Source organism: Protobothrops mucrosquamatus, unplaced genomic scaffold (assembly GCF_001527695.2).
Source record: "Protobothrops mucrosquamatus isolate PMUCROS unplaced genomic scaffold, P.Mucros_1.0 scaffold_46, whole genome shotgun sequence".
Lineage (NCBI taxonomy): Eukaryota > Metazoa > Chordata > Lepidosauria > Squamata > Viperidae > Protobothrops > Protobothrops mucrosquamatus.
This window is the reverse complement of record NW_015386122.1, coordinates 243402-256717: the sequence shown is the minus strand read 5'-3', so window position 1 is coordinate 256717 and position 13316 is coordinate 243402. Positions and strand designations below refer to the sequence as shown.

The window sequence follows — 13316 nt, the reverse complement described above, 5'->3', positions numbered from 1 at the left end:
CAAATTGTAGATAGGTGCTGTGGTTAGTGACTTTAAGTATTCATATTAGGAAAAAGAATATTTCTGCTGTATGGGTTCTGAGCTCTCACTTTCATCCCAACTATTTCACTTTCATCCCAGCTCTTTCACTTGGCATCTTTGTTGGCAAATTTGGATATTCTTCTGAAAACATTCTGTGAGAGCAGGGTTTCTGATTTTTTGGTAAGAGACAGATTTGCTCCAAGGCCTTCAGACCTGTTTCATTATCGAAACAAAACTTTTTTTTTTATTTTTTAGTATTTTATGGTTTTATTTTTATTCCAGATCCAGCTATCTACTGATTATGCCCTTTTTCTGACAGTTTGGGGGAAGGGGTACTTTAAACAGCAGTGACTCAGTCTGCATTAAGATACCCAAACATGCTTCTGAAGAGACAATAACTTCAAATTTGATCTTCGTGTTTAAAGGCATGCTAATTTTAGCCTATTAAATGTGGAAAAAATAATACACAGTGGCATATGATAATTCAGATAGTTCATTCGCTTAAAAGGTGTCCCCACAAACATCTAGCCTGGGCCCATTATGTCAGATATGGGCTTGTATAGAATCATCAATATTTATTTTTCTAACCTTGTGGACTTCTTAATTAGTTTTCTAAGGATAAAGGACATTATTTAGATGGGTTATTAGTGAGATTATATAAAGTAAAAGTGAAATATTCAAAAACCTTTTTTGATTTTATATATAATGGTTAAAATACTGCTGGCAGGGCATGCTCCTTGCAACAGTTCTAGCACACCTGCAGCCTTAGTAGGATATTTAATTCATTGTTTCAATTGCTTATGTATGGCACCAGAATTGTTCAGATTGAGACAGCCTCTAACAATTGTTAAATAGTAAACTAACTTTAGAAGAAATATTCTACTGTAAGATGTTTTACTGATGATATAAAACTTCCTTATTGATTACTCAGATAATTCATCTTGGTCAGGTTGGTTCATTCTTCCATAATTGGTGGCAATGTAGTGAAGCTCTACAGTTTGATGAAATGATTTATAAGAGAAGCAAATTCTAGAAGTTGAATTTCTTTTCCAATATGCCATTTTTCTGTTAAATATTGCTAACCTCATTGTTCAACAAAGTATACTAAACTAGCTTTGTACATGCCAACAACAGTTGCTAGGATTTTCTGCTTTGCGCTGGAAAGTGTACAATTCCTTCAGTAGATGAATGCTAAATTATTTTGTGGGAGTATGTTTTAATGTTTAAGTAACCACATATTTGAAAAATAAAGCTGATATATAGTTTGACACAGAAATCAATTATAGTTCTGTTTATGGGCTTCTGTCACATCCAAAATGTGAGTTTCTCTGAACATAAAGTAGATTTTCTACATTTTAGAAAACAGTTTGTAAAATAACAGTATATTTCTTGCTAACTAGATAAGACTATAATTTTTAAAATTTATTTCATATTGTCCAGATTAGTATGATTGATACACATACTTCAATGATACATCATTTTAAAATATTTAAATATCTAGTATTTTTCTGACAATTTGTACTTAATCTTGTTTTTGCTTTCTTTCTCTTTTAAAATGTTCAGTCTTTTTTTATGAAAAAAAGAATAAGTGAAACAGAAGAATACCTATACAATATATTCAGAAAGTATTCAGACTCCCTTCACTTTTGTCAGTTTTGTTATGCTGCAGCCTGATCCTACAGTTCTTGAAATTCATTTTTTCCTCATTAATCTACACTCAGTACTCCATACTGAAAAGTGAAAACAGAATTTTAGAAATGTCTGTAAATTTATTTTAAAAAAACCTGAAATATCCCATTGGTATTCAGACCTTTTGCAACATGTGAAATTTAGTTCCAGTGCCTCCTTTTTTCTTGATCGTTCACTTTGACAACGATCCTAAGCACACAGCCAAGATAACACAGGAGTAGCTTAGGTTCAACTCTGTGAATGTCCTAGAGTGGCCCAGCCAGAGCCCTAACCTGAACCCTATTGAACATCTCTGGAGGGACCTGAAAAATGGCTGTGCACTTGAGAGGATTTGCAAGGAAGAATGGCAGAAAATCCCTTCATACCCAAAAAGATTTGAGGCTGTAATTGCTGCCAAAGGTGCTTCAACAAAGTATTGAGTGAAGGGTCTGAATACTTATGCTAATGTGATGTTTCAGGTTTTTTTTTAAATAAATTTATGGATATTTCTAAAACTCTGTTTTCACTTTGACATTATGGGTACTGAATGTAAATTAATGAGAAAAAATGAATTTCAAGAACTGTAGAATCAGGCTGCAGCATAACATAATAGACAAAAGTGAAAGGAGTCTGAATACTTTCTGAATGCATTGTATTTCCTCATATTTGTTGGTAGGAATGTAAGCCTATCCAATTTTCTAAAGGTGAATTGGCCTTCAGAAGAGAAGTAACAATGCTTCTGTAGTACCAGCAGACGGGATCAAAAAAAGACAGGACGACAAAAGCAGCATTGCAATGCAAGGCCACCTCTTTTGTTTGTATATCTTATGTTGGTGCATCTATAAAAGGGGTGGAGCATGCATTGTGATGTCAATACAGTGGTACCTCAATACCCATTTGCTTCAAAAGTTGTCAAATTGGGCACTTGACGCATTTTGACACAAAAATGTGCCAATAGTCATCGTTTGTCTGGTACTCGATGTGCTGCAAAAGGAAATGGGACAGCCACAGAGAGTGGAAAGGAAGTCGGCCATGCTGGGAAGATCACTGACATAGGAAAAGGGACAAATAGGAAGTCCTTCCCAGCCGAAACAAAGGATCACATGTTAAGTCACGTGGTTTGTTTGGTACTCATCCTTTTTAGTACTCATTGCGCCTCCCAGAACCAATTAAGCACAAGTACCAATGTACCACCTTCTCTGCAGATGTCACTGCCATGTATCAAGATTTAGGTTTCAGATTTCTGTGAAGTTCTTAAGCAACTTCCCCATTGAAGGAGGCATACAACAATCTAAAGCAGTGTTTCTCAACCTTGACAATTTTAAGGCATGTGGACTTCAACTCCCAGAATTCCACAGCCAGCATTGCTGGCTGTGGAATTCTGGGAGTTGAAGTCCACATGCCTTAAAATTGTCAAGGTTGAGAAACACTGATCTAAAGCTTTCCTTCATAAGCCATGGTTCACTGGGCGTATTACTGCATGGTTTCATAGAATTCTGCATCCATATACAGGTAGTCTTCAACTTACAACCATTTCTTGAATGACAGTTCAGAGATACAACAGCACTGAAGAAAATAACTTATGACCAGTTCTCACACTTATGACTATTGCAGCATTCCTCAGTCACATGATCAGACTTTGGGTGCTGCCAGCCAGCATGTATTTACAATGGTTGCAGTGTCTTGGTGTCCTGGGATAGTCATTTGCAACCTTCTGACAAGCAAAGTCAATGGGGGAAAGCAGATTTGCTTAATGACCACACGAGTCACTTAACAACTGTATTGATTCACTTATCGACCACAGCAAAAAGGTTGAAAATGGGTCATAACTAACTGAACAGCTGTCTTGCTTAGCAGTGGAAGTTATGGTCTCAGTTGTAAGGTGGACCTACAACTCCCATGATTCTCAGAAAGCTGCCTATGACCATCCAGGTTGTCTGGCCAATTAAACTTTTTATGCAGAAAACTGAAAATTAAAATTCTATGAGGCAACCTCATGCAGATGATATGAATTTGCATCATAGAATTTCAATTTTCAGCAGCAGATTATATAATTTCAATTTTTGTATGATGGCAAATAACTTGTATCCAATTGAGGGCTTTTCAACTAGTGGTACAGGTACCACCTGTGGTACATTGGCACCTGGCAGGTGGTATGCGACCATCCTAGAAAAGTGGTAGCGGGGGAGGGGAATGAGCTGAAGCGGTGGTAGCACTGCAAAAGCCTGAGCGAGAGATGGCTGGAGCTGCAGGACTGTCAGGGCTCAGCGGAAGCGCCAGGATCAGTGCCGCTTTCCAGCTGATCGGCACTTCTTTGGGGCTGTCAAGGCTCAGTGGAAGCTCCAGGATCAACGCCAGGCTCCAGCTGGAGCTCGGTGCTGATCCTGGTGCTTCTGCTGAGCCTAGAAGAAGCACCGATCAGCTGGAATGTTGTAGCATCTCCAGGGTCTTGTGATTTACATTCAGATGCTTGGCAACTGATTCATATTTATGACGGTCACAGTGTCCCAAGGTCATGTGAAGTGACCAAAACCTGCTGCAACCACCCAGGAGATGGGGGGAATAAAAACCAAACACACCCCGCCCCACCCTCGCTGCCAATCCTCAACAGAAATGCTCAAAACAATGAAAACCTCGGACCGGAGGAAGAGCACCGATGGGTGGGCATGCAGGTGTCTTGCTCGGCTGTGGCTTGGGGGGCACTTTTTTCAGTGCCATTGTAACTTCAAACAGTCACTAAGCGAACTGTTGTAAGTCGAGGACTACCTGTACTTTATCACTTTTTTCCTTTTTTTTTGATCATCAAGTTTTTGACACCTTGCTAGGCGACTGGTGGTACTCGGATATTGCCATATCCTAAAAGTGGTACAATGGGTGAAAAGGTTGAAAAGCCCTGCAATACATCAGCAAAACACTGGAATCTTCTGTGAATTTCAGTAATCTTTATTTTTTCCCCTCATAAAATATCTTCAAGATAAAACTAACCTAAGTAGAACATGCTTGAGTTAAAAACTAGTTAAGAACTATTAACAGCAATGTAAATATTAGTCATAATAGCTGCTTTAAATAGAAAGTCAGGTCAGTATGCCCTGTATGTCAATACAGTCTAATTCCATATGAAGAGTGCATGAATTATTGCTGTGACAAGCATGAATTGCCATTAGCTGATCTTACATTGCTTGGTCTTACATCAGATTTTTATGGTGTAATCTAATATCTACTTAGAGGTATCTCCTATTTTGTTTAATGGAGCTTTCCTATAAGTAAATAGGAACATGTTTATTGGATTAGTATTAATCTCCTTATGTTTGTGCTAGGAGTTACTTTTTAATGCAGTAATAGAAAAAGGTAATTGGTGTAGTAAAAAGTAGGCATCAGCATCTTCTATAAAATGTGAGTGGACTGTTGACATCTTCAGATTCAAGAATTATTAAAATGTCCTTAGAACACCTTACACTATCAAATATCCTTTAACTGCAAAGCACTTAAATGTTTAATATGACCAAGATGTTCTGAAAACAGTCTTCTATTGCTGCAGTGTAACAAGGAAAAGCTAGTATAAAATTAGCTGTATAAACTAGCATTCTCTTCCCAATTTGCTGCTTTCCAGATGTATTGGACAATAATGTAGGCAATCTATAATTATCAACCAGCAAACTATTATAAGGGTGATAAAAGCATGGTTAAAAGACACTGGCCTAAACTCTTACTGCGCTATCTGGTAAAAATATAGTATCTTTATGTGAAATATTTCTGATGACATATGTATGCGGCTGTTTTGATAACTTGCATATGACAGTACTGAATACCATTCTGCCATTCATTCTTTATCACTTTATGATTACTTAGACATATAAGTGTCTATATATTTTCAATCTGGTGAATAAACATGAATGAACTTTACCGTAAAAGGTGATATATTTAATATTACAAACAACTTCATACTCGTTGAGACAATTGCATCTTTTTTAAAAATTAGCAATAGCAGTAGCCTTTACACTTACATACCACCCCACAGTACTTTACAGCACTCTCTGAGCGGTTTATAGTGTCAGTATATTTCCCCCAACACTCTGGGTCTCATTTTACTAACCTCAGAAGGATGGAAGGCTGAATCAACCTTGAGCCCATCAGGGTCGAACTCCAGGTTGTGGGCAGAGTCAGCCTGAAATAATGCATTTTAACCATTGTACCACCAAGGCTTCTAATTATCATTTGTAAAGAAATCTGAAATCAAATTCGATACGCAGCTCAAATTTTTTATAATTTTTGAAACAAAATCTTAACTATCTAACAAACACTATTTAGAGTTTGTGTTTTGTAGAAGAGCGAGTTCTTCAGGGAAGAGGGGAATAGATAGAAAGATAGAAGATATAGACAGACAGACAGAGTGTGTATGTGTGATCTGAGTGTACCATCAGTAGATGATTGTTGTGATTTGTATGCATTGTTAACATTTCATATTAAATCAAATTAAAGGCACTTAGGTGTCTTTTTCCTCTCAACATTCATCAATTGATTTTAACAATTCTCTGAGTTCAACATGTGCACTTCAAATATATTGGGCTACCATTCCCATTAAGCAGCAAGGTTGACATAATGAATAACATTTAATTTTGTAAAAAATATTGTAATAATATAATGAATATTTTTATACACGTGGATTACCTGTGACAAGGTCCAAGGTGGTACTCTGTTAAATTTTCTGTTGTACCTGAAGTTCTGTTCACTCTGCCCAAATTCTCCCTTAATTGTTTTTGTGTATTGGGGGCTCTCTGAATATTCTCCCCCAATATAGATTTCTGCAAACTATGGATTTCTAATTAATCCCTACTAAAATTTCAGCATTTTTTTCTCTCGTATGCTACATGAAAAAGTTAAAAATAGTGAAAGTGGTTTATTAATATAAATATATACATTTATATTTCAGAATGATAGTGGTAATCCGGCAATATCTTTTCCAAGCAGCAGTTCACAATCAACAACAAGTGTTCCTTATCGGACAGTGAAAGGTATGGATTCAACTGATGAAAGTTTTTCAGATTCTGATGAAGAGAGTGGTCTATGGAAGCGGAAGCGACAAAAATGTTCAAACCATCCTCCCCTCAAACCAGAGCCTTTCCAGTTTTCTCCAAACCCTCACAAAGAGATCCGTAAAAAAGTCAACAATATATGGGGTGAAGTTCTGCAGAAACAGAATCAAGATGATATGTCAAAAAACCTTGGGATTCTATGGATGGATGGCAACCTGGACAGAAGTCGAGGCTCCGAGACCTACAACTACATGTTAGCAAAAGAGTTGGTGAAAAGCTCTGAAACAGAAGCAGTTAAGACACTAGACAAAGAGTTGGAAGAATATATGCAAGATGATAAAAAGATTGTATCAAAAGAGGAGGAAGAAGAGGTGAATGGACAAGGTCTCTGGAAACGGAAAAGGCCCATAAAGGAGAAATTCGGTCAAAGACAAGAAATGAATTATAAAGGGAGATATGAAATTACAGAAGATGATCCTGAAGAAAAAGTGGCAGATGAAATTGCCTATCGGTAAGATTTTGATATTTTATTTAAGAGATTTTCAACAAAAGCAATGTTTCAAGATAATAGCAAAAGATAAAGATATTCTGGTTTTGAATAATTTTTATTAAAGCATTTTTTGATCTTAAAGAAAAGCTGTTGTTTAGATAAACAACTTTAAAGTCCATTCAAGTGCTTTGTTACTCAGAGTGCTAAATATCTGTTCCAGATCTTTCTTTCTCATAGACAACATACATATATACACCTATCCATGTCACTGTAATTATGGCTGCAAAAGGAAAACTTTTTGTTATCAAATATGCCAAAACATAACTAAAATTTGTAATAATGGATTTGTTTTTGAAAATATTGTCACTCAAATTACTTGGCAAATACAGAATTTCCATCTTTCTTTCAGGCTTCATGAACCAAAGAAAGATCTAATTGCACGGGTAGTGAAAATCATTGGGAAAAAGAAATCTATTGAACTACTGATGGAAACCACTGAGGTGGAGCAAAATGGAGGTCTCTTAATCATGGTAAGAAATAATTTGTCATGTAGTTTGTTAGGATTGCAGCTTAACTAATATTAAATCAGACCAAATGGTATTTCTTTCCCTATATTTTTCCTACTTGCTGTCATTGTTAATATTGATAATGTCACTTTTGTCCAGCCTGATTCCATTACTCATTACCATCCAATGAATACGTTTGTTGCTATCAAACACTATCCCTATCAGATTAGCTGTATACCTATTAGATACTTTCTTTTGGCAATTTTACCTGCTGTAAAAGCACAATATATTCATATCAATCCTCTTTGAATCAAATTGCATTATTGGCTCACGTTAGGATTACAGATCAGCCATTTGGGTCAAACATTGATAGTTAACCAGCACTTCTTTTATTGTGTTTAAATGAGCCTTGGTGCTGATGATGGTTAATGAATTAGCTTATTACATACAATTCTCACTGGAAAAATGACTTTGGTATTGTAATAAATGGCAGTCTTAAAGTTGTCAAGGTTGTCAGGAAACCACGCCCACCCCATTGCCGGCAATGGCGAAAAAGCTCCGATACGTTGCGTGATGTCACGTGACATCACAAGTTTGACATGTCTGGTCTAACATTACCAGAATCTCAAAATTGGTCACATATTAGATAGAAACATCTGATGGAATTACAGGAAGGAGAGTTATTGTCTGTGTATTTCCCTTTTGGGTTGGGGTTTCAGCCAGACCTCATAAAGGGATGTATGGATAATTTTTCACTCAAAATCTCACTCCCAGGTTTAATTTGCTTCTATAGAAATCAGAATTCAGAGGCTGTCTGAAGGAAATCTGCACAGTTGGAACAGAACCCAAAGCAGAAAGACTCTCTCTGTGGCTTCAAAACTTAATTTTTAATCTCTCCAAAACATTAGGAATAACAAATAACAATATCATTTGTATTTTTGCCTACTAGCTCAGGGGTGTCAAATTCGCAATGTCACGTGACGTGTCGCAACGTACCGCGACTTTTTTCCCATTGCCGGCAGTTTGACATCCCTGTACTAGCTTTAAAAAAAAAAAAAAAAAAAAGTACTATTTTCACAAATTTTGGAAGGCTAGAGAAATAAATAACATTGTAACACATCACTATCTTGCCAGAAACCTTCAGGAAAAACAAAATAGGGCGAAACCATAATCTCAACTGATTTGCTGCTTTATTTCTTGAAACATTTGACATTTCAAACAATATTTTTTCAGTTTATACAGTCAGTCTTTCGATAATTATATAAAGCCCTGTTAATATTTTTACAGGTAACTAATAATTGCATTTTCTATTCTCATTCTATCTCAGATAAATATTCAGATTCCAAGTACAAAACATTTGATACATTTTATACTTGCAGCTTTTAAAAGGTTAATTTTTCATCATTCAGGATGGTTCTAGAAGAAGAACTCCAGGTGGAGTTTATATAAACTTGCTGAAAAACACACCTTGCATAACCAGTGAACAAATCAAGGTAAATATTACATTCTACATTCCAATTTGCAGCATAGTTTTATACAACTTTAAAAAAAATTATTAATACAATATTCTGGCTTTACTTTTTCACATTCCTTTATGTATTTCATGAAATACAGGTAATCCTCATCTTACAGCCACAATTGGACCCAAACTTTCTGTTGCTAAGCAAGACAGTTGTTGAGTTTTGCCTCATTTTATGACCATTCTTGCCACAGTCGCTAAGTGAATCACTGCAGTTGTTAGTAATCTGCTTGTTAAGAGAATCCATTGACTTTTCTTGTCAGAAGGTGGCAGAAGGTGATCACATAACTGCGGGACTCTGCAACCATTATAAATACATGCCAGTTGCCAAGCATCCAAATTTTGATCACATGCATGGGGATGCTGCAAGGGTCTCATGAGGGTGAAAAATGGTCATAAGTCACTTTTTTTAGTGTGTTATAACTTTGAACGGTCAGTAAACAAGTGGTTGTAAGTCAAGGACTTCCTGTCAGCTGTTTTCTATACCGATAACCCAGGCTTTCATTCTTAACTCTTACTGTTGCAGAGGTTATTCTTAAGAAATTTCAGGTTCAACTCTTTCTCATATAGCTGCAAGTATGCAAAAATGAACTGACAAAAAAGAAGGTTGTACATTCAAAATCAGCATTCCCTAATCATTAAATTCTTCACTCTGCAGACAACTACCTATAAATAAAGATACTGTTCTAATAATATAATGATAGAATAACCCAAGCTGACAAAGTAGTAAATGATCATTGTCTTACTGAAGGCATGAGGCCTCTGTTGTAGTAAGTCAGCTAAATGACACCCCACTGTTGTGTTTTATATTTGGATCCTGTCCAACTCTATTTGAAAGATGTATGAAATTGATGTTACTAACTCTGCCTAGTGCCTTTCTTTATTTCAAACTGTAGGATGCCTATTCTTTTCGTTCAAAGTTTCAGTGTGCCGTTTTGCTCTCTGTAAAGCTTTTTTGTAGAGTACATATTTAATGCGTAAATATGTAATCTTTAGAATGCATGGAATTCCAAAAGTAGAAAGAAGAGAATGCCAGAGTCTGTGGGCCGGTCCACTTTATTGCTTAGTGTCTCTCTCTCTTCTGAGCTAAAGGCAAAGGCAAGGAGCCTCATCTCTGCAAGGATGTGTTTTGGGATTATTACATGGGCCTACCAACAACCTAAACATCCTTCTGCTTCCCAAAGCTAATTCTTTGAGTCCCAGACAAAGGATCTTTGTGACTCTCACTATCTATTCGATTGTATTTCAGAGCCAAATTCTCCTCGTAGCATATTTCCTATCTACAATAAACTGGCTCATTCTCCTGATTATTTTTTTTTTGCCCCCTTCCTTTCAATAGATCCAAGGTATATCTCTCAATTTTTAGATACTCTCTTTATCAATATTATAAATGGAGAGACGTCTATTTTATTATAAAATTATTATTTTACAACAAGGCTTTCTTTTAACTCTATAGAGAAGAATACATCTTCAAATAATTCTGCAGCAATATTTGAAAAAATAATGGCTTTTTAAAAAAAACTTGAGGGTTCTTTGTTAGGTAGTCATGATTATCTCTAAAAGTTGGTTAGGGCAATTGGTGTTTTGTGAAAGCTTTTGTCTATTATTCCTTCTCACTTCATGGGGTATTAACATTCTCTTTAAAGGAAATCTTCTATATTGAAAATCAAAAGGAGTATGAGAACAAATGTGCTGCAAAGAAGAGGAGATTTCAAGTGCTGGGCAAAAAGATGAAGCAAGCTATTAAAGGACTTAATCTTCACGAATACGATGATGCCTCCCGAGAGACTTTTGCGAGTGACACAAATGAAGCCCTGGCTTCTCTGGATGACTTGCAAGAAGGACATGGGGAAATAAAATTTGATGTAGAACATGTTTTTGAAATAGATGAAGGTGATGCTATCTTTTGAGCACTAGGTACTTGAGGAATCAAAATCTTTTGATGTCTATATTAATGGTCAATTTTATATCTTGTCATTAGTTGCAATAGTGCCTATTATGTGAATCAGTCACATGCTGGAAAGGATCATTTTATTTCTCACAATCGATGCTTACGTTTTCAGTTTGTTTCAGATCATGAGTGCCATATAGTTTCATTTATTTCCTAACTTCAACAGATACTTAACACCTGGTGCACATTCTTTCATCTCAAGGTTAGTTTAACATTAGAAAACAACTGAATGCTCTCATCCCAGAGTAAAACCTGTGTATGGAACTGAATATAACTGCATGGAAACACTGTTTCGTTTAACTAATAGTAATATAAACAAATATCACTGACACCCTGATATGGAAGCCTTTTAGCATGATCGTTGTTTTCATGATGAATTTGGGAACAGGTTTTACCTATGAGCCAGATAGGTATTCAGTCTGCTTGCAAGATATTTTAGATGGAACAGTAAAGAATATAATGCAGCCATGTCAAATATTCTTTATTTGGATGCCCTTCACAGTTGAAAAAGACTGTTTCTAAAGAAGATATGCTCTTGTCCAGTTTGTCTCCTGTTTTAATGATAGAACCTGAGATTTTGTTCCTTAATACAAAATGGTAAATACTACATGTTGCATGCGTAGAGAACTTCAATTTCAGCTTACGTTGACCATTAGTTCTGAGGAAATCATATAAACTTGCAATAATTAAAACAAACTTTTCTCTTTTACAGTTCTTTCAATTTTCAGTTTCTTATACCTGAGTTTTGAGCTAACAGTCCTGTATAAAATTAGTTGTACTAAGAGTAGACCATTTAAATCAGTGAATCTTTAGTTGTGATTTAGACTTAATTGATATCAGAGATCTGAAGAACCCTTCTGTTTGAATTCAGCCAGCATAAATGGGTACAAAACTTGTCTCAGTTTCACATTTTGTTTTGAAGTTAATAATTCTGAAGATGGGAGTTGGTTATAAGATTTACTCACCATTGTTCTTCCTATTAATTACAATAATCTTAAAGGAACAAAACAGTTAAGAAGTCAAGCAGCACATTTGTCTGAATCATAGCAGGAGACTTATGTATCATAAGTCTAAGGTTTCACATTATTAGAGTGGAAATTCCAAATCTGGTTTAATTTTCATTTATAATATGTACAATAAATAAAATTACTGGCTTTTAAAATGTATTTATTTAATTTGCCCAGACTTTTTAGGATGTCCAGTTGGCCTTTAAAAAAATGAAAGAGGTGGGAAAGTGAAATGAACTCTGTGTTGCTTAAATTATTCTGTCAATATATCAAACTTCACCACTGGTAATTAAATCCTTGAAGTGCAACAGCTTCTTTCAGTTATATACATTCGCGTATATTAAATTTTTAGTTCAAACTTACACAATGAGTTTCAGTGATTTTATTGTGAAAATAGGAGATGCTGCTGAGCAAAAAAAAAAGTTTGTGTTTTTGTGTATTAAAAGGATTTGTACACTGAACTGCCTGTAGCAAAGTTATATTTTCCTCTAGTCTTCCTTTAGTACCATGCGGTCCTTTCATTATGATGGGAATTCTTAGAAACCTAAAAGTCAGTGCTTCCTTTATAATCAGAAAGAAACCATATTGCCTTGGAATGATTTAATCAATTTTTAGTTATTGCAAGGATGTTTAAAAGATTTTTTTTAAAAAATATTGGTGAAGTAGATAAGAGGTAAGGCTATTCCTGTGGGATTGGTATTTGTTACACATCCATTTTTTCCCTTCATGTACTGTACATATTTGTTCCTGATTTGTGAATCCTTTGAGGAAGAAATAACGTATAAATTAGTATATATTTTATCAACAACCAGAGAAAATACAGGTAGTCCTCAACTTACAACATTATATTTGTTTGACTGTCCGAAGTTACCATGGCACTGACTTATGACTTACGAAAAAACTGATTTATGACAATTTTTCGCATGAGCATTGCATCATCCCCATGTGATCAAAATTCAGATGCTTGGCAACTGGTACGTATTTATGACAGTTGCAGTGTTCTGGGTCATGACATCACCTTTTGTGACCTACAAGCAAAGTCAAGGGGGAAGTCAGATTCACTTAAACTGTGCTAACTTAACAATGAAATGATTCACTTAACAATTGTGACAAGAAAGATT

At 35.6% G+C, this 13316-nt stretch overlaps 1 protein-coding gene across 3 annotated transcripts in view; it reads left to right on the top strand.

The window, feature by feature from the left end:
* The window catches only part of PHAX (phosphorylated adaptor for RNA export), a 30792-nt gene that overhangs the window by 4468 nt on the left and 13008 nt on the right, over positions 1-13316 (top strand). For 2 of the 3 annotated variants that reach the window (XM_029283180.1, XM_015811159.1), the window contains exons 2-4: positions 6620-7233; positions 7622-7742; positions 9128-9211. In XM_029283180.1, the coding sequence (XP_029139013.1) occupies positions 6620-7233; positions 7622-7742; positions 9128-9211 (819 nt within the window). Of the gene's footprint in view, positions 1-6619; positions 7234-7621; positions 7743-9127; positions 9212-10883; positions 12657-13316 lie in introns of those variants that run through there. The other variant, XM_015811152.1, reaches the window with a different exon arrangement.